Source organism: Lepisosteus platostomus, chromosome 11 (assembly GCF_059453375.1).
Source record: "Lepisosteus platostomus isolate fLepPlt1 chromosome 11, fLepPlt1.hap1, whole genome shotgun sequence".
Lineage (NCBI taxonomy): Eukaryota > Metazoa > Chordata > Actinopteri > Semionotiformes > Lepisosteidae > Lepisosteus > Lepisosteus platostomus.
In genome coordinates, this window is record NC_142621.1 from 36794251 (window position 1) to 36816404 (window position 22154).

At 42.4% G+C, this 22154-nt stretch overlaps 2 protein-coding genes across 6 annotated transcripts in view; both read right to left on the minus strand.

Moving 5' to 3' along the window:
* The window catches only part of LOC148652561 (glutamine-rich protein 2), a 35039-nt gene extending 32621 nt beyond the window's left edge, over nucleotides 1-2418 (minus strand). For 3 of the 5 annotated variants that reach the window (XM_088599459.1, XM_088599457.1, XM_088599458.1), the window contains exon 1: nucleotides 280-1030. In XM_088599459.1, the coding sequence (XP_088455585.1) occupies nucleotides 280-666 (387 nt within the window). In that variant the 5' untranslated portion in view covers nucleotides 667-1030. Of the gene's footprint in view, nucleotides 1-279; nucleotides 1063-2316 lie in introns of those variants that run through there. The other 2 variants (XM_088599456.1, XM_088599455.1) reach the window with 2 other exon arrangements.
* Nucleotides 2419-3609: 1191 nt separating this feature from the next.
* mfsd11 (major facilitator superfamily domain containing 11) lies at nucleotides 3610-20580 on the minus strand. Its single transcript, XM_088599460.1, has 14 exons — nucleotides 20327-20580; nucleotides 19912-20052; nucleotides 18350-18405; nucleotides 15641-15748; nucleotides 14025-14104; nucleotides 12436-12532; nucleotides 11913-11971; nucleotides 10832-10991; nucleotides 10169-10209; nucleotides 9833-9898; nucleotides 8648-8773; nucleotides 7849-8023; nucleotides 7563-7698; nucleotides 3610-6587 (listed from the first exon to the last, which is right to left on the minus strand). Exons 2-14 carry the CDS (start codon nucleotides 20005-20007, stop codon nucleotides 6426-6428), a joined length of 1362 nt encoding a protein of 453 aa, XP_088455586.1. The 5' UTR covers nucleotides 20008-20052; nucleotides 20327-20580; the 3' UTR covers nucleotides 3610-6425.
* Between the last annotated feature and the right edge of the window lie 1574 nt (nucleotides 20581-22154).

Sequence of the window (22154 nt, forward strand, 5' to 3'; positions counted from 1 at the left end):
ACTGTAGATGCTGGCGACCTTGCAAAACAAAAAAATGATAGCATGAGAGAAATGATACACAGTAAGATTATGTAGAATATACACCCGGATTTCTTGCGCAGTAGATTTCACGTATAACCGTAGTTTTTCTATACAGAAACGAAGCCGAACGTCCGTGCCGATTACTATTATAAACCGTGGTAGCGAAGTTCAGGAACAGCAGTGCCACAGCTTCCGAGAGTGGTCGTATATTGATTGCTCACCTAGGTGGCACCGCTAAGAGCGGGTCTCTCGACTTACCTTGGAGGTGCCGTCCGAGTTCGCTTCCACCCTCTTCGCGAGCTGCATCATCTGCCACATGTCGCTGACGGGCGTGCTGCCGGGGCCGGAGCGGGTGAGGAGGTCGGCGCCGGTGGGCAACTGGCTCAGGACGGCCATCTGCCTTTCGATGTCCCGCAGCTTGTCCTCCATGTGATGGTAGGGGCTGGGTTTCCCTCGGACGTGCGGCGGCTGCCGGGACGGTGCCTGGGGCTCCTCGTCTCTCCACTCCGCCGTCACATCCTCAATCTTCAGGTGGCGCAGAATTGCGTGCAGGAGGGCGTGCAGGGCGTTGAAATTGACGGCACCAACTTCTGGGCTACCAATGGCCAAGTTGGCCAAGTCAAAAAGACTTACCACCGCAGCCATGACCGGTTTTTCTTCTGTGATTATATATTAGTAAAAATGGGGGAAAAAAAAGAGTAGTAGAATTTTAGTAGCTCAGACCCATTCTTTTCAGGTAGTTTTGGCTTTAGTTCTACATGGCTGCAAAAAAAAGCTGCTAAATTAGTTGATTAAAAATAAAGGATATTTTCCTTATTTTCTCTGTATTTAATTAAATTAACTATGCCGTATCAAATAATCTTAGTTATTAAAAACGCGCTGCCGTTTAAAGAGATTGTATTTATATATTCCAAATAGATTTTTATATAATTTAAATTACAGGTGACATTTGAAAAGCCAATAACTGTAGCTATGCGACCTGTAGAGTTACTAATCACGCCTGTGACGGCTCCAGCTTTGCTTTAATTATTGCCAAGTTTTTTCAACCTACCCAGTCGATGACCACGCCCACGCTTACCGTGGATTGGTCGTAACAATAGATGTAAATTCTTTACATCTATTCTGTTGGATATACAACCTGTCAATCAACTCTAAAGCCCATCCATGATTGTTGAGTCATAGCGTTTGAAGTAACTAAGCAACAGCCGCTGTTACCCCACGTCCATGTGGGTTCGGGGTTAGTTCCCAGAGCACGGGGCAGGAATAATTCTTTTATTCATAATTCTGCATGTAGCACTTTGAATCTCATTATGATATATCTTTGTCGTGATGAACGTTTCAACACTATAGTAAAAAATTAACATAAACTTCTTCATAAGTGAGCGGTTTCCGTATTTATAATTATAGCAAACTCTCAATTGCATTGTACAGAGCACACAGACATCGGGCAGTTCAGTGTATGGAGCCCGGAAGGGGTCATCGGTAGGAGAAAAAAAAGTTATATCGAGGGAACGATTTACATTTTCTTTAATCCATGCGCACGAAATAACGTTTTCTAACTCTTTCCTTCGCAAGGACAGGTGAGGCATTAGCAGTGAAAGAGAGGTGCAGTCTAAACTAGTAGTTCAAGAGTACAGTAGCTACAATGCCCTACTAACTCATCCCCAAACCAAAATAAAACTTAATCACTTCATCTTTATACTTTATCCTAATCTACAGCAGTGTCAGAGAGTAAGGCTTTATTGTACTAATATAAAGACGCGATAACGTTTTAACTAGCGTTTGATAAAGTTGTTAGGAACCGTGGATAATGCTGGCGTTTTAGAAGCTTTCTATGTGCGTGCAACTATCGTGACAAAAAGAAAACGGGGGAGTTAGACAACATTATTTCGTGCGCACGAATTGTAAATCGTTTCCTCGATATAACCTTTTTTCCTACTAATGGCCCCTCCCGGGCTCCGTTACAGAGGCCCTTTTCAGTATCATAAAATAATAAGGGATCTGCTGTTTGCAATTACAGACTTTTTGCAGCCTGTTCCGTTTGATGTTATCTTCACCAAGATTTTTTTAGCACAGGTTCAAGTGAACCCGTGTAACGTTTACCGCTTCAAGATTTTCCAAATAAGCATCCGCACAAAAGACAGATTTTGGCGTCTTTTAAAAATGGACCATCTGTATATTTACAGATTTCTTCCTATATACATTACGTCTGGTAGATCATTCTTGAGTTGATCCGAATGTGTCCATATACCGAGCACTGTAATGCAACTGATTACAGGCAAAAAGAAAGCACACCTGTCTGGAGGTCTGAAGGGGGAGAGGCTGAAATCCCACGTCGTCGTCTTCAAAATCGCTCCTCTATGACCTCGGGGTGGAGATGAAGGGGCTGGGTGGGCGCAATTCTCTAAACAGCGCTGTTATCAGGGTTAGCAGGTATACAAGAAGGACAGAGGCAGGACTTGAAAATAATACACAAGTTACAAAAGTAGCCAACCTTAGGGAGGAAATGAATTGGTCAAGAATCAGCGACTCTTTCAGTTAGAACTAAGGGCGGGATTTATTTGTATTGAAAGTATGAAGCCAATGAAGGATAAAAACAGGCTAAAAACAAAAAGCAGCAAAACCGAGATCATTCTCATATACTTTACATTCAAGTATCATATTAGACACGTTTAAATAATGATATGCTGTAAAACATAGGAGCCGCTCTCAATATCCCATAAGCACTTAAATGTGTAAATACCTAGTTCGAGCGGCACCTGCGGGGAAACTGTTGAAGTAACATCAGAGCTCAATGCTCTTTCCTGAACTAGCCGTGCATTCCACATGCCAAGGAAATGGTCACTAGGTGAAATGGACATTCAGCGATTCATGATCAACATCGCTTTAATGTATTAAAGGGCGCTTGAACATTAAATGTCACCTTGTATCCGCAGAACATGACGGTCTGGAGAAATGGATTTTCATACCCATTGATTATTCAGAAACCAAAGGTTATAAAGAACTGTGCTGTCTTTACCTTGTGTCAAGTAGGGATGTTAATAAGTAGTGTGATGGTGTTCCTATAATACATACGTCTGCTGTGCTGTTACCAGGGTGATCTTTGAGGTTTTGCTACAAACGTTCTTGCTTTCTAATTTGCCCCTCATCACAATGGACATCCTAATTAATCGGGAGGAGAGAATCCTTCTATGACTGTCTTCATTTCATCGTTCTTCAAAGTTTTTGCAGCAATAGCTCAATTTTTACCCCTCATTAAACTTGATCAAGGTAATCATAATCAGAAAAGGCCTGCTTGTCATGAAACCCCCGACAATTACCACTTCTGAGCTCTGTGATCCCGGGTTCGACTCGAGTCTTTATCTCTAGCTGAGCAATACCGAAGGTAGGATGTGATTAGTCCACCAGGGCTCTCTCCAATTCTCGGCGACACAGCGCCCCTTGTGGTCTACCAGGTTATTGCAGGCATGCGCCACTGCTGGTGCTGGTTCACATCGTGAAGACCTGAAGACTTCACAACGCGCGATTCCAAATTTGGTAGGTATAACAAAAATACCGAGCGATTCAACATAAAAACTATACCCACGATTTCTGTTTCTCAAGCTTCCTGTTGCAAAGCTTTATTCTTCATTGAATGCATTTATCTTACAAACACTGTAGTGAATACAGTACCGTATTTATCTTAAAGGAATCCTGGAAAAAAGTTATGTGATCAAATGATTTGTGAAATAGAATAGAGCACAAGGGCACTATAGACTCCATTTTGAAACACTAATGCGATTAAATTCCCATTCCCATTAAATCCTATAGTGATTGAAGCACCTCAGTGTTTTGAATACAGGGACCTATATTTCCCTGTTTACCACTATTTCCATTTAACTGGCACAGTTGCTGTCTGCACCAAGCTTTCATAGCTGTGTTTAGAAATGTAGACACTCTGCACCTTTAAACATAACCAACGAGAAAAAAATCTGAACCCATTGCAAGAGGAACTGCAGCTCCAAACATCAGCATGTCACAGCTGGGAAGGCAGTGATAAAGAAGCATGGGGGAGATCAAAAAGGATTTTCTCTTGCAAATGGAGAACATGGGGGACAGTGTTTGGAGAATGAACCCCATGGGTGGAGCACACCTCAGTGTTCGTGGAGTCCTGTCATGGAGTCCATTGTAAGTATCCCTTTCACAATGTACATCTCTGGCGGATACTGCTTCTGTGTGCATTTTTTCCCTGCTCTGAAAGGAAGTGGTCCTGCCCCTATTCCATGCGTGTAGGATGATGGAGTTTGCTCTTGTGCACTTATGCACCACCATGCACTGCATTCACAATTATCAACAGGAGAACACGACCAACAGGGCAGGAGTCAGCACTGATATTTAGTTTAAATCAGATGCATTCTTGTTCAATTAATTAGGAGCAGCTTTTCATATATGGCAACCTCTACAGTGGTAATTAAATAAGATTTCCTTTTTTAGTACAGTACAGACCTAGACTGAAGTTTATTTCAGTCTAGGGGTGTCCAGTCCTGGTCCTGGAGGGCCTGTGTGTCTGTAGTTTTTCCAGGTCTCTTTAAAGCAGCAGCACCTACAGCACTGGAAGAGGGTGTTAAACTGGTCACTTAAGCCAATAATAAGGTGATTCAGGTCACTGAGAGTCCATCTGGAGAGACACTGACTTCCAGGACCAGGAATGGGGTTCCCTGATCTCTGGGGAAAATGTGTCATATGTTCTTGCTGCTATTTGTCCATCTACCTAAAAAACAAAAACATTTTTTACCCTGAGAAAAAAATCCCAAAAGTCAAAACTGAGTTGGAAAATATGTCCAGGATACAAAGTGATATGAAAACTTAGGAGGACTGATACTTAAGTTATGGCACTTTTATGTCAGGCAGCCATAAAATCTTTAACTCCAAACAGAGAAGTCCAGCATCACGTTTTGAAACCGAAGCCTCTGGCAAGGATGCTGGTAGGACAACACCAACCTTCCTCCTAATCAATAAATCAACAACATGCATGCATCTGCATTTTTTTTTAAACAAAGGGGTAACAACATAGAAGGGCAACAGCAAAGACTCCCCAAAGTGCAACACTTCAGTCCATTATAGGCAATATGAGCAAACAGACTCTTGGTCAAACTAATGACAGAGCAGCAGAGCAGTATATTTGACAATCAGCAGAACTTAATAAAGGTTACAAATGAGAGGGCACCACTCTGCCCTTTTAGCTCATTTGGGTACCAGCGGTTGAGTGATCCGGTCATGTCTTGTAAGAAGCTAAGGTATAAGCTTCAAAAACATGGCTTTCAGGGTGGCACATTACTTTAAGCCTGGGATAATATCTGATCACATCTGTCATTGCAAATTTTCTATAGGGTAGAAGTTTGACATGAGTTGATGTATTTGAGAGCTGCATAAAACCTACAATGGAGAACCTACTATGCATTGGGAGTCTTATCCTGGCTTCTCTGTCAGGAGCTTCCACATCATTTAGAGGCTGCCAAGATTTCTAGGTTGTAAGCCACGATAGCTATGAACAATGCAACTCCAAATGATTGTTGTTTTGTGTTGTTTACAGTGAAATGCTTTCACTACCTGCAACAATCAAAGTCCATTTCTCTTCTTGCTTTTACAGTTCTTCACCCACAGCTGCATTTCAGACAGTTAAAATCCTTATTACGTGTACATCGTGCGTTTTGCAAAATGGCTCAGATAACTGGTGGAAGTTAAAAAAAAAGGAACATCCAAACCGATGAATAAAAATGAATAAAAAAATATCTGTGTAAATATTTAAAATTTGAAGTACATTGAATCACCAAAATGGATGAATATTCAGTATTTTATGTGCAATTTCCCAATTTTCCACTTGTGATGGCTGTTTTTCATTTCTTTGTATATAGCATATATGGTAGAGAGAGAGAACGATTCTATCATTTCCCCCTTTGAATAAAACTGCTAATATTTGCTTCACTGCTGTTGCTGTCCTTTTTTTCTCGAGCCAGACTGATCTGTGGTAAAAAGAAGTTTTCTTTAAACTTTACACAGACTTATTCCTAACATAGCGCCTGAGCTCATTTCACATATTCAGCAGAACTGAAGCCAGACTGTCACTGCTGTCCCATGCAAGTCGATTAAACCAGCTTGGAAAATTCCACTCTTCAGTGCAGAAGAAACATCCTCTTTCAGATCAGGAAAGAAGGTGAAGGACTTGTGAGGACCCTGTGGGTTCCAGTGTGAAGCCTCCTCTGGCAGCAGCACTGAAGAACGGGGAGCTCCAGGGGGCAGGAGGCCAGGTGGGGTGGGAGTAGTGGGCAGAAGAGATCTGTCGATGGATGGTCCCCCAGGACTGATCAGGACCGGTCTGCCACCCCACTTACCAGTACGCTCCGCTCCGCCCCTCCCCCCTCCAGTCAGATACTGTCATAGTCAGAGTCACGCCGCTTGGACACGGACACCCACTCCGCCATGAAGAAGGTCAGGGTCCCGAAGAAGCCGGCCAGCACCATGATGAGCAGCTGCCACTGCAGGAGGAGGTAGTTGCTGTAGAAGAAGGCCACCGCCGCGCTGATGGACTGCAACACAGGCGGGAGAGTCTGGAGTCACGGCACAGTTACAGCAGACGGGCCGCGCACAGCTCCCTCCCCCAGCCGAGATCCGGCCTCCTCCCGGCCCCCAGACCTCCCAGCCCCCTCCGACATGAACAAAATCCCCTCCGCCAAACAGGTCAGATGCCTATCAGGGGAGGACAGGGGAGGATACGGGACGCAGGCGAACAACACCAGTCCCAGCAGATCGCTCCGAACTCAATTACCCAACACTTTCGTCTCAACCACTTGAGCTAGTGATCTGTCCAATTAAATCGTTTAGAGATTATTTTGGAATGAGAAACCTCTAGCTCTCAAGGACCACAGCTGACTAAGCCAACTAATCAAAACACACATTTTGCAAACTGATAATTGAGAGGTGACCTACAGTATAAGATGTGCTGGAATAAATCTCAAGGACCATGAGTGGCCACGCCTGCTATAGATACGCATGTTCCCTGTGATACGCTCTTGTTAATACGAGAACACAACGGACCTTATATAGACCTTACATTTTCACAAAACCTGTGACGTAGGCAGATACTTTACTATTCTTTTGATCCACATGCCAAAGAGTCCAAATAATCCAATCACAATAAAAACAGTGCAATCAAACTTTAAATCAAACTTCTGGGCTATTGTCTCCAAAGGGGCTTTGTCGTTTTCTGAAATCTGAATATCATTTAAAGGAAACGCATCAAAATTCAGATCCAAACGCACATTGGAAATGCAGACATTGCAAATGTCCTTCAGCCTCGAGACCTTGTTGATAACACAATTCATAAAAACAGGGCTATAGTAGCACAGATGTTTCAGTGCAATAAACAGGGATTACAAATAACTGCAATGGTCCCTGCAGTCTCCTGCTATGCATGGCTTCTTTCTATGCTTTGGGATTGACTATCAGACAAAGGATATGACAAATACTCTGGCATGGAGACCTGTCTGATGAGAGAGGATCACCTGTACAAATTTGAAGACAGCAAAGGCTGGGGCGCTGTCCTCGGGGAACGTGAATCCCACGATGCTCAGCAGCTGGGTGTTGAAGCAGCTGTCCCCCAAACCCAGCAGAAAACTGCACAGCAACGCCACTTCCTTACTGAAATCACAGCACAGCACAGTCAGGGACAACCCTGGGATTCATCTCAGGATATGTTGTGGAATCCCAGGGATCTGGGCGCTTGAGATCTCAAGATAAGTGCATTAAAATATTGCCACATTTATTGTTTGAGAATTGTTCTACAATTACCTCGGTATTAAGAAGGCCTGCAGATCTGTGCCCTCCTCGGGGGCAATGGGCGCGTCGCTGGCGATGTTCAAGAAGATCAGGTAGAAAGCCAGGTAGTGGGTGAACAAGCCCAGCAGGACCACTGGATTCCTCCCAAATCGGTTGCTCTTGTTCAGCATCCCAAAGACACTACCTCCTAATCAGATGCCACAAAAGGACAGTGAGGTAGGAGGAAATGGACCAAGAAGCTCTTTTTCACTGTCATTAAAATGCACACTCATTCCAGAGGATGGCATGAGTGAGGGCGGGACAGAAGATTTGGATTTGCTTAGCTGTGCTTCTACTCCAGTAAAGACAGAGTGAGAATAATTTCCTCTTAAATAAACAGTGGCACAGGTGTTTTATCTGCTAGACACAATGAGCCGTCATAAATCCGTCCATCCATTTTCTTCAAGGCCATGGGGGAGCTGAAGCCTACCCCAGTAAGCAACGGGTACATGTTGGATGCAATGCCAATTTATCACAGGGCACACACAGATGCAAACAAGCACACACTAACACCAGGGCCAGTTTTCCCAGAAGCCAATTCATTTACCAGTATGGCTACAGACTGCGGGAGGAAACCGGAGCACCCACAGGAAGCCCATGCAGACACGGGGAAACCATACAAAGTTTATGCAGAGAGCGCCCAGGAATTGAACCCAGGGCCCCAGCACTGCGAGGCAGCAATGCTAACCACTGTCACAAATGCTATCATAAATCCAACATTTAACATTTTTTATCCCACAAAGTGTTTCTCTGGTGGCCTCTGCAGACTCACCCAGTATCTCCCCCACGCCGATGAAAATGCCAGAGAGGCCGATGAGACCCTTGGCGTCCTCCCCAAAGCGAGTCATGGCGCCGATGCAGGTCCCGTAGACGCCGCTGTAGAACGTCAGCTCCAGCCCTGCAGGGGTACAGGGATGGGGTGCAGCTGAGGTTACAGACTAGTGGAACAAGATGTGTGCTGTCTGTCCCCACGAATGACCAGGAGGTAAGGAAAAGTGGCATAGGCACAGATAACCAGACAAAAGAGTGATGGACTGAAGTATCAAAGAAAGCCTAAAGCTCTGCAAAACTTGTCTTTTTGTTAGGAAATTCTTACATCTACAAATCTACAACATCCAAGATCAAAATTACTTTAATTGTTTCCATTCATCGCCTTATGCTAATCACTGCGCCACTATGTTAAGATACAGAAAATGTTGAAATGTATGGGCTTACAAACTATATACTACTTTGCAAAAGAAGCAATCAGGTGTTTTCTTTTTGTACAGTGAAAAACGTCATTTACAAATTCTTCACATTTGACTAAGCAGTCAATCTGAACTGTAGAAAAAGCCAGTCCATCAAATTGATCAAATGTAATTAACTTAGTCAGCTACTCCTTATCATTTAAATTATTTGTTCCTCTCCACATATGCATAAAGCTAAAAAGCCTACTGTACTTTCTGTACCTAAAATTACAGATTAAGAATACAAGATTAAGAATAAACAAAATGGGTAAAATTTCAGATGAACACAACAAAATTGTGTCTCTGAGCAAAGGAGGAAAAAGCAGGTGGAAAGAACAAAACAATGCAGATTATTTAAGAGGTTCGGACAGCATTATAAATACGTTCCCTAGCAATTATGTTTTTTTTTCTTTTTTTACCACATGGCACAGGCTAAATGAATGGACAAAGGTATGCTGCATTTAAAAGCTGACAGCACTTAAAATGACCAGCTGGGCAAAGCTTGTGCTTGTGTTTCAGATGCAAAATGCCCTTTCCAAATCTTTGATCTTGTTCTTGGAGAAAATTGTTTAACCGTGTACTCAAGCTGAAATGTAAACTGGAAGGCATGGAGGCCTTGAGGATCTAGAGCTTGACCAAGCCCTGGTTTAATGTGAAAAATAGGTCTTTCACACAGACTAGTGTCCTGAGCTCTTAATGGAAGGCAGTGAGTTGTGAAGCCCTGCTCATACCTGTGTATGCGATGGAGGCACTTAGCAACAGCATCTCCTTGGTATAAAACAGCTTCATAGCTTTCTCTGCAGAAGGAGCAAAAGACACCTGTTAGTGGGCTTTGAGGTTCAACCACAAAGTCTTCCCCTGGTACCCCACCTCCAGAAACTGGCACAAGTCACCACGTGTTCAACCGATCCCACCCTTCCTCCCCACTAAAAGAAGTAAAAGAAGAGTGAAAGAAGTTCCATCTGCTCATGCAAATCCAAACAGGCTAAAACACCTCCCCTTCAAGAGCCTCATTCAGACTGAAACCTCAGTACTGTGTAATGGAGCTGCAGTTACTGATCACTTACTGAAAGCTTCCAGAGCCTGAGAGCATAGCCCTTGAGGTGACCTACAAAAAGAAAATGCAATGTTATTTTACAAATATTAACTCCGTCCGACAGTTCCGAAGCCCTTATTTCATGATCCAACTTAGATCCATCCATCCATCCCTTTTCTATCCACCTTCCAATTCAGGGCCGTGGGGGAGCCGGAGCCTATCCCAGCAAGCAACGGCACAAGGCAGGATACACCCTGGACTGGCGTTTCATCCCTCGCAGTACAGACAGACACAAACACACTCACACCAGGACCCATTTTCCCAGAAGCCAATCAACCTACAATTATGTCTTTGGGCTGCAGAAGGAAAATGAAGCACCTGGAGGAAATCTACACAAACACGGATAGTAGACAAACTCCACACAGACCAGAACCACAGGTCTGGAATTTAATTCCCAGCACTGCTAACTGTGCCAATTTATAATGTATTGTACACTATTAATGTTGCCCACAAAGGGTCTGTGTACACCAAACACAAACACCAAGTTCTGCTCCTCCTGAAGTGGACCCACGTAAGGCTCAAGTCCCGGCCAGCTTCTCTGAAGGCTGAGACGTGTGGTTGTGAATGCGCAGAAGATGGTCCCTTAGTTTGAAATGTCAAGAGATGTTCTTGACAGGGGCAGCATGCAACTCACGGCTCAGGGCTCTTGTCAGAGACCCCGTCGGGTGGCAGGAGCGATTCGGACGCCTCGGAGACGCCCGCGTCGGGGTCGGGCTTTCTGATGAGAAAGAACAGGAAGCTGCCCACTAGGCTGATGACCGTCAGGGAGATGAAGACCGTCCGGCGATCCTTGTCTGAGGGAGCAGAAGAAAGAAGTGTAAATAGTGAGGCTGCACTACTGTTATATAGTACAAACACTACCTACAGGGACTGCTTTAAACTTTAATTTATATAGTACAAACCACACCCCTTTTGTAACATCATCATCACTTTCAATAACCACTTATTCAATTTAATGTCATGGTGGCCTGGAGCTTATCCCCGAAAAGCATTGGGTGCAAGGTGGGATACACCCTGGACAGGACGCCAGTCCATCACAGGAAACACAGAGACACACACACACTCACACCTGGGCCGATTCTTTTACAGAAGCCATATATTCTAAAAATCGATCACTAGAGCTGAACTGATCACTTCTTCATCCTTGACTTCTCACTGTCTAATTTATAGTGCATCTGAGGGCCACATGTGTCAGAACAACCTGTCTCCACAAAAGAGTTTAACACTTCCTTGTTAAATCTCTGGGACTTTCAGTCCTCTCCTGGAAATGTTAAACCAACATTATTTTTTAGGAGCTCTTACAACTGCCAATGCACTGTTTTCTTCTTGTGTGAGAGGCAGGTGTAAATGTATTAAGGTGATAAATATTTTATGACTGTGCCTCTTTTGAAGTCTTCTTAATTCACTCAAGATTCAGCAGTCTCTGAGGACAGGGGAGAAGGCAAAAAATCTAGGGCCTTCAGGCGGAATTTTGAAATCCAGCACAGCCCTACTGCAGTAGCACAGTATCTTCTGAGGCTTTATCGTTATCTTTATTTTGGGAATACAGTAATGATTTTTCTTCCCTTAATTCAGTGCTAAAGAATTTGTTTCTTTATATTTTGAAAAAAAAATCAAGTCAGTGTACTTTTGTTTTACATGGGGGGGAGTAAATCTAAAGAATACTAATAATAATAATCAATAAGAAAAGAGTGGCTTGTGTTCTGCCTACATACCTGATATGTGGACTTTGCCATGCCAAGCAAAATATATATACAGGTTCCCAAAGAACAAGCTGAAAGAGAAGAGTTTGTATTGTTCACCTAAAAATAAAGCTGAGCACCTAAATAAAAGGCATACGTTTATTCATCGGCCCTTCAGGGTTAGTCAAATATATTGAGAAAGCAATCTTGCTTAATGATGAAGAAGCCAGTAAACAACCCCCATATATAAAAGAGGCCCTAGAAAACATATGGAAATTGTTAATAAAATCTGAACAATGGTATAAACACATTGAGAAGAGACAGTATGGAATATTAATTTACTGATATTCTTTGAAACAGAGTTACAAACAAACAAAATGTGTCTGTGAAGATGTGGATTTCTCCTGTTATTCATACATTCATCCTGTCATTCACACATGATGGAGAAAGATAGCATTTTCATCATGTGTAGTCATGTCCATTTCATCTTATGATCAACTGATTGAATTGATTGAATCTTATGATCCAATGAACTGCCAAAAAACACTGAGGTCACCTGCACTGCAGCAAAGCCCAGAAGATTCCACTGTTTCTCCCAATGGTGTGCTCTGTGGAGTTGATTGTCAGGAGGTTACCCTGGGCAGTCCATAACACTGATGGGGGAGAGATGCAAGATCAGGGAGACCAAACCAGTATCATATATATATATACAGAAGCCTGTCTACCCACAATACTTCATTAAAAAAAGCTGTCTGCATACCACTCCAGTAAATTAAGTATTCATTCATTCTTTTGCCCATACATTCAGGGCGATATTCAAAACCTTTTCTTTGCTCCTCAGCTAGATTTACTCCCCTTTCACTGAGAGTGACTACAAATGTTGTTTACAGGTAGTTATACAATATCACTTAAGAGCTTTGTAGCAAACAGAATTGGTGAAGCAATGTTTGTGCTGTAGGAAATGGATTTTAAAACTCCCCATTACTGCAGTATTTCATGAGATGTAGCATTTTGAGATTGAAAAGGCCCCATTAAAAGCTTGCAGAAACTCTTGAAGGTTACAATAACACAAAAGGGTATGAACAGATGCCTGTATAGGTTTCTAAGCAACACTTCAACTGCAGCAGGGGGGCTTCAGACAACACTGTGATAGAAATATGAGGTGATACGGAAGTGGAATGTTTTCCTCTCTCCTCGGGAAACCACATTATCCTCCTCTGTGAGCTCAAGAACCAAGGTCAGACTAGAACCCCAGTCCCTGGAGCGCCTGGGCTCCACCGCTGTGCTTAGCGTGGCAGGCTAAATTCAACTGGGAACAATGCACACGTGCATTTAAATCCGAGAACACCAGGCGGGTAGTACTTTACGCACAGAGTTGGGGAAGTATAGAGCAAGCCCTCAGGCAAGAGATACAAGAGCATACGAACACTTACCACTAGATTCTTCAATAGCTCCTACCCACAAGCAGTGCAATTGGAGAACACATTTAGCCATGTCCCTCGGACCACACCTACACCATCTACCTCATTAGAATTTCTTATTTATTGCACATCTGCAGCCATTGTTTACATGTCTGCATTGTTTACATTCAAACTGTTTATTTCTTTACTTGTACATTGTCTACTGTTTGTTTGTACAGTATATTGTCTTGATGCACGGTCTGCACCTTGTGTTTTTACACTTTTTTTAACAAATCGAGAGACTTTCTGTAAGTAAGAATTCCATTGTACCAGTACATGTACCAGTTACATACAGTATGGCAACCAAGTTCAAGTTCGAGCTATCCAGCCATGTTGTTAAAATTGAAACCCTAACTTCTTTTCTACCAACTACCAAAAGTGCCAGATGGGCCAAAGAGCCTCATCTTATTTGTAACATCTGGGTTCTGAAGCTTGTTCAGCATCTCCAGTATGCCACTGCTTTACTACCCACAGGCATTTCATGACATGAGCTCGAACCCAAGATGTACACTTAGACTGTGGAGCCTGAACTGCATGCCAAACAAGCGCTTTTAAACGGTTGAGCCACTCTGGGTTGCCCTGCGTGCCTTTCCAGGCATGAAGTCAAACCTTGGACATCAAAATTCCCCACTGGCTGCTGCACGAGGAGAGGATTACTGGAAAAGGCACAGACACACCCCCTTACCTGCGGCCGCTATTCCGACAAGCACAGAGGCCATGTAAAAAGACCAGGTCAGGGGATAGATGAACACTGCAATATAACCACTGAGGGCAGGGGAAGAAAGCACATAAGGTTAGAAGAAATAGGCACAACAGGGCTATATATCATACTGTCAAGGGGTGGCACCTTATCAATAAACCAAGGAAGTCCTGGCTAACATTTCAATAAAAATAACAATACATTGAAGTCTGGTTTCTTGTTAGCTTGTTTTCAAAGAGCCATAAATCATTGTGATTTACAACAGTTCAGTTAGTCATCTACAATGGTCTTTTTAGAAATGAAATAGCATGGTTATGTACAGGATAGTAGTAATAAGTATTATTATAGTACTAGTACAAGTATAGTATTAATAAGAACCAATAGTATTACATCTTTAAACATTTATACAAGGCGAGAAACACGATGAAACACAGGTCTCTCTCCCCCTTGCAAAATTATTTTAACTTTGATTCAAAAGCTGCCTGCAGAAAGAAATTTAGAAGCCCATTCCCTGTATCTGATGAATACAAACATATTCTCTGAAAAATTTAGTTAAACACATATTGCTCATTAAAATTAACTTGTCAATGATGCCTTCTAATTGTACCGATCTTTGCTACATCGCAAATTATTATTTTTTTCAGGAAGGAAATAAAATGTCTACTGTAGGCTGTGGTAGAAGTTGTACTGATGAAGCAGGAAAGCAAAAATATACTTAAATTTTCTCTCTGTATGTCTATCTATGCAACAATGCTCAAAGTTAAGAAGCACACGGCGTGAGCTGGCAACAGTATCTGCTGCTTACAGAACCTTGTGTACAAGAGCAAGCTCTCGTGTCCTTTCATTAACTGAGTGGAATACATGGGCTGAATGAGCTCTTCTCATTTGCAAACTTTCATATTTCCATCTCAGCTTCAAACTTAACTGACCAACTACTGTTTCAACTTTGGTTTCGGGAAAACTCCCCCCACCAGATTTCTTTCACATACAGAAGACATATTATCTCACTTCAGGGAAAAAGAAATCCTGCAGTCAAAGCCAATAGAGGAGCTAAATGAAGGCTCGGGCTGGAGCTATTCCACAACTAAACCATATGGCCTCACAGCACATACAACAATGAAGAGCCCTGAGCTCTCCGCAATGTAGCAACATCCCACGACCCCTCACTCTCTGGTGGTACAGCATGCACACACAATCATTTTAAGGAACATGTGCCAAACACAGTGTCATCAACGTAAATAGTTACGCAAATATGGTCAGGTATATTATAACTAATAAGTACTAAAAATTGTTAAGAATAATCAAGTTCTAAAGCTGACATGGTTCGTTACTGCATATTAATCAACAATGCAAATTTGAAATCAGTCTGGCCAGGAGGCAGAAAAATTACGTCTTTTAGCATTTACTCTGAACTTTGGTTTCACACCTTCAGGGAAAACTACCAAAGTGGGGATGTGTTTCACTGTGCCAGGGTACGAGATTCGACACCAATCAAGACCTGTTGACCTAGGTAGAAGGACTATTCTTGTCATAAGAAAAAGTCACCTTATCCAATTAAAGCTCAACCCCCCCGATAATCTTTGAGACAAAGCCCTGCTTACCTGTACACCAGGCCGCTGACGAACATAGACAGCTGAGGCCCCACCACAGCCACCACGGAGGGAGCGATCAAGTTGGATGCAGAGAAAACGCCATAGATGATGGCCATGCTGTGAGGAAGCAGAGACAGTGAAGTGTACACATTCTAGAGTGCAGTGGGCCTGCCTGATAAGTGGTTTCCCTGCACTTTTTAACACTGAAAGCAGATCTGCAAGAGATTTTAATGAAAAGGCATATGCTAAAATTCTGACACCCAAGAAAATTATTCCTTAAACAAATACTTCATGAGAAGACCATATGATGCTAATAAACAGTGGAGAGCTGACCAGTACTATGGACTCCAGCCCACGGGGTTGTGGGTTCAAATGTGTGGTTGGTGTAATTCACTCACATTGCTCCAGGACAGCTATGGGTCTCCATGTATGAGAATGTATTCCCAAGAGGAATTAATAAGGAATTAATTAATATTGTATATCTGACAATTACAGTGAACTGTTAAATTTATTCTGAAAGAGCATCCTAGAAGATGGCTGTTAAGGCCAGAATGGACAATTAGGTCACATTTCTACTCCTTGCAGGCAGGGATACGCAACAAGTCATATAGTACCTAGACAGGGGCATGGAGTAGTGGTTTGGGCCAGGTCTTGGGATCAAATCATGGGTGGAACACTGCTTCTGTACCTTTCTCTTGAGAAAGGTACTTGATTTTAACTGGTCACCCAGACTGCCACTTACTTAACTGATCTCATTATTCGGTAAACTGGAAAATTCAGTAATAACACTTCTACTTATGTCTAAACACATTTTAGAGAAGCTACATAGAGTAAAAAACTATTTCAAACAATGAAACACCCCCACAGGGAGTAATCAAAATGAGTTATTTGAGGGTTTTTGTCCTTTACATCTAAAAACGGGCTCTCTGCACTAGTGTTAAGGGATATGTTGTCTTAAAATTGTTTGCTCCAGAGTACTTTCTAGGTACTTTATAGAACCCCATATGATTCCTCCTGAGACTTGACTGTGTGACCTGCATGTTTAGTAACTATGAAGTTTTCAAAGTCTGCTCTAAGTGAGGGGGCAAGCTGATTTGAATGAGAATCTGGGTGGGTACTTAATGATCCCCAGTGTTTTGGGTAAGAAGTCAGGTTTTTGGATCAGTCCTTTTGTTAACAGATTTAAGTCCCAGATTGTTAATCATGTGCCTAACAGCCAGAAAAGAACAAGTGGTGGATGATGTAGTAATAGGGAATTTGAAACTACAGCAGTCAATTACTAGACCGATACAGTCACTGACTTATCACATGTGCGGTTCAGGGACAAAGCCAGGGCTGGGGGCATTCCACCCAGCCAACAGGGGTAGTTAGCATACCTTTGTGGGAACCCACTATTATTTCCACTCATCCATCTATCTTCTCACCACTTCATCCAATAAAAGGTTGTGATGGAGCTGGAGCCTATCCCAGCAAGCAAAGGGAAGCTAGTCGGTCGCAGGGCACACACAGACACAGAGACACCCACACTCACAAGACAATTAACCTGCCAGTATGTCTCTGAACTGTGGGAGGAAACCGGAGCAGCCAGTGGACACCCACATGAACCCAGGGAGAACATACATACTCCACAGATCGCACCCCAAGCATTGAACCCAAGGCCTCAGTCCTCCAAGGCAGCAATGCTGACCATCCTGCCCCTGTGTCATCCACTAGTATATAACACATTAATTAACTACCCGTTGCAAAAAAGCTACTATTTCTTAATGTCTGTCCAATGTGGATTTTTAAAGTATCTTTCATTTTTCGGGGTGGGGTGGGGACTAAAATGTTGACATATTTTGCTTTCTGAATTATCCAAAAAAGGCAACCCACTGGAATTGTCTCTTGTATTACCTAAGTGCATTTCAACAGGTGACAAAAACATGTGAACTAAAATATTTCGAAATGGACTGTTTTTGTCTTCTACTCTTGTGTTAAAAACAAGGTCACAGTTTGAAACGTGTATTTCACATTTTGCTTGGATCACAGTATTTCAGTAGGGCTCCTACATTTCTGCTGAAAGCAACAGTGTATTTTCATCACATGGCGGTCATGAGACACACAGGAAGTGTAATGTGTCCCCTGCGAAAACAGGTTCAGCCTGCTTGAGAGCAATCGGCAGCCTTTAATGGAAGACTGACATAAATGAAACACACCCTTTGAGGAAGCTCACCTGACCTGTGAGCTCTGTTCAAAGGTTGAGACCCACAAACTCTGGCTAGGGGATTTAATAAGTCAGTCAAGCTTTAAAAAATTTGTTTCATCCATCCATCTTCTTACTGCTTTATCCAATACCGGATCACAGGGGAGCTGGAGTCTATCCCAGCAAGAAATGAGAGCAAGGTGGGACTGAGACCAGAAGCCAATTAACCCACCAGTCTGTCCATGAACTGTTGGATGAAACCAGAGCACCCAGAGGAAACCTACATAAACATGGGGAGAACATACAAACTCCACACGGATAGCACCATAGGGATTTGAACCCAGGGCCCCAGTGCTGTGAGGCAACAAGTTTAACATTTATACCATTTGTACTAATCTGACATAAATGATGTGAACAGCTCCCTTAACAAGCAGAATTGAAGGCCGGCCTACAGCAGTAAAGAAAGATAAAACAGTCCAAGGTCCTGTTATGAATGCAGATCAAACAGCTATTAACTAAGAAACAAAAAGGAATACCTTGTATATCCGCTGCCATGGAACTCGGAGCTGTTAAAATTCTTTATTACCGTTTGCTGCAAAGATAGAAAAAAAATATTTACAAATAGAAGACCCTCTTAGGTTATATCTGCTAATATAATTCAGAGAAGCTCCGAGTCAGCTCTCACCCACCCCAGAGCTTAGTCTGCCTCCAGTGAGCTCTGTTTGCGTCAGTGCTAATTAATCAGCAGCTATTGTTGAATATCAAGCTAAATGGCCGACCACAGGCCTCTGCCAGTCCCTGCTAGGAAGCGATATGACTCATCGCTGGAGCTATTTGAAAAACAATATGCTCCTCTGCAACCTAAAAGACTACTGTCTCGTCCCAAATTAGCCCACATTGCTGAAATGACCAATTCTGCATTAAAACGATGTAAGTGGAAAAACTGTTAACACAACAAAAAAAAAAATCCAGTTTAGGAACCAGTCCTGAAAATAGCAAATGCATGTGAAGCACGGTCACAAGGCAAGTGCAGTACGTCTCTATTTGCAAATGTATAATGTACACGTTAGATTCCTGATTTTCTGCTGTAGCAAAGATTAGTTTTGCATGTGCCATAGCATTAATACTATTGGCTGTCTTTTCTTACAGATGGTGTGCACAAAGACTTTGGCCCAAGGACACACGGGTAACATACTACTGTATATCTACATGGATTTTACACAAAGTGTGTTAACGAATTTCTGAAGGCAAGACTATTTTCTCTGCCAAGCCATGCTGTAAAATAAATGTACACTCTTGGTTCTAAATTTATGTATTAACCAATTACTTGCAGAAAACATATGTAAGGGCTGCAAAACAAATTGGCTCTTAATATTTCAGCATTTGCTTCATTACCTCTTCATGAAACGCAGCCTGCCTGATGTATTACTTCATCAGAGATATTGCCTAATTTCAGAAGGGCATATTTACACTATCTGATCAGAGGAATCATCACTACTGAAAAGTATTTGAATTCACATCAAGTATCTAACAGCACATCTTTCCTACTTGTCCAGAATCTCTTAAAAACAAAGGAGGATACACTAAGCACCTAGTTCAGGTAAGACACCTTCCTTACTGGTTATTTTGGATTTTAGGAGTTGGATTATTATCTGTACTCAATGGCAATCTGATGGAAAGCCTAACTAGACTAAAGGCTCTGTGAATGTAGGAGTTTCTTTTCTCCTTGTGACAGTAAGACTTTAAGCAACTAGAATGTGCAGTTTGAAACATCAGCTGTTCTGAACCGAGGAGCTCCCTCAGGCTGACATGAGTGGACACAAAAATGTAGCGGCGTGTAAAAATCAACATTGCCCCTCAGTAAAACATCTCCGACGTCAGGTCTGTTTCTGGGTTTTTGATCTGAAGTTCGGCGTTTAGTTTGGAAATAGTTATATATTTGGTTTAGTGAATGAATTACTACACATAGTGGTGGCTGGGATAGCGTCTCGCTGCCAAAGACTAAAAAAACGTTGAAGAAAAGGTGTTGCTGATTCTACAATAGCGATCTTGAGATCCTTTACCCGTGGGTGACAAGGACGTGGATCAACTAACTTACCTCCACATTGCCGCAGGTTTGAAAGGCGGTAAACATAAACATAAACCCGAACCCCAAGATGACGATATTAAGAAGCATCTTTTTATCCGGACCCATCTCGCGATCTTGTCCTTGTACCCAGCAAAGGGACCTCGGCAAATCCTACAGGGTGAAAGACAGCAATCAGTAGTTATGTGCCTCAGAGTTCGTGTCGTTCACAGGTATGTACACCCTGAAACAACCACACAGCTGTACCAGGAAATCACTGGTTTCACCGCAATAGGGGCATATTATACTCATCGTGCGTTTGCTTGAAATCACCATCACACATCTTTAGTTACTTGTAAAAATGACAGTTGGGGAAAGGTTAAAAAACCGAGAACTGCGTCCTCTACCTCCTGAGATATGAATTAATAATACGGTTGCGAAAGCATACCTCCGGATAATATCTATGCGGCGTTACGGGACGGGCGTGGATGTCCGCAGTTCAGCTTTTCGTACTGCTGGTAACCATTCTGAAATCGTCTCAGCCCAGACGAAGAGTCAGATGATCTATCCGTAGCTACGGTTTTCCGTCGGGCATGGAAACTATAATCCGCCGGTAATAAAGTACTGTAATTTACTGTGTGTGCAAGACCGAGACTGATGAGTTGTCATGTGAGGAGCTCAGCTGATCTGCGAGACCGCAGCAAAGAGGCTTCTGGGATGTGTAGTTTTTTAATTTACCTCCCGCTGAGCTGCGGCCGCAATCGAGTTATAAAGAAACAACCAGAGAAATTCTGGTTTCCGCCCAGGCCACAGAACTGAAACTGCATTAACAAGAGATTTAAATGATATTCTGTTAGCAACTGACGCAGGGAATCCAACAGTGCTCCTAGATTTTAGTGCTGCCTTTGACACAGTTGACCACTGTATTTTGCTACACGGGCTTGAGTCTGAGGGTTGGCCTATGTCCTTAAGTGGTTTACCTCCTATTTAACTAACCTTTCACTATGTTAAAACATCTAATATTTTTACTGCTTTGTCACTGTCACCAGTCAAATTTGGGGTACCACAGGGATCAGTGCTCTGACCAGTATTGTTCTCTCTGTACGTTGCCACTAGGTAGGATAATACGAAAGCATTATGAAGAATATTACCTTTCATTCCTATGCTACACTAAAATATACATTTTTAATTTACAACTAATGACTAACTTGTCAATTGTCACTTTAGCTAATTGCATTAAGTGAAGTCTTGGATGTGTGAAAACTTTTTGTCACTCAGCTCTGATAAAACTGAGTTTCTGTTGTTTGTGGGCTACTGCTGTTGTTTGGATAAGACTGCTATAACCTCAGCACTCAACTCTTAAAACTTTGCCTCAAAGATTCGGCACGTAAGGCTCTCATTTAACTCTCATGTTAATGCAGTATCGAAGGTGTGCTTCCTATAGGTAAGAAAGATTGCAAAACTAAGGTATTTCCAAGACACAGAGAAACTAATACATGTTTTTGTATACAGCAGATTAGATTAGTGTAATGCCCTACTATCAGGGATCACCTATCGAACTTTCCATACCTTACAGCGAATTCAAAACTCAGCAGCTAGAATTGTTACTAGTAGTAAAAAGTATGGCCACATAACAACTATACTTAGCTCTCTCCATTGGCTCTCTCCATTGGTCTGTCAGCTACAGGACAGACTTCAAAATTATTTTACTTACTTATAAGGCTCTCAGAGGTCAGGCACCTGTCTATTTAGTGGAGCTGATTAATGTATACAATCCAAGTTGCCCACTTAGATCACAGAATGCAGGTCTTCTTTTTATTCCACATATTAATAAAAAAACAGCTGGCAGTAAAGCCTTTAGCTACAAGGACCCTAGTTTATGGAATAGTCTGCCAGCCTACGTACGGGATGCCAGGTGAATCAAAGGATTTAAATCCAGATTGAAAACCTATTTTCAAACTATCCTATTCTCCTCCCCATATGTCCAGATGGCACCCTGACTGGGCATCATCTGAGTTGGATGCTGCATCACCGCCATGGATCCAAGAGGGACATTGCGATTTGCTGGTCTACAGAGATCTGCATGGAGTACTGACACACATTGAAAGTTGATTATAAATGACAAATTCTTCAATGTATTTGGACATTTTTCAGTTATAAAAAATGCTAATTAAGTGCCTATCTTAAGTGCTCACTATCACTATCACTTATCATTTTTAGTCCTGAGTTAGGGTGATGCAAACTCCAAGTCTGTCATAGGCTGGAGTGAAACTGAA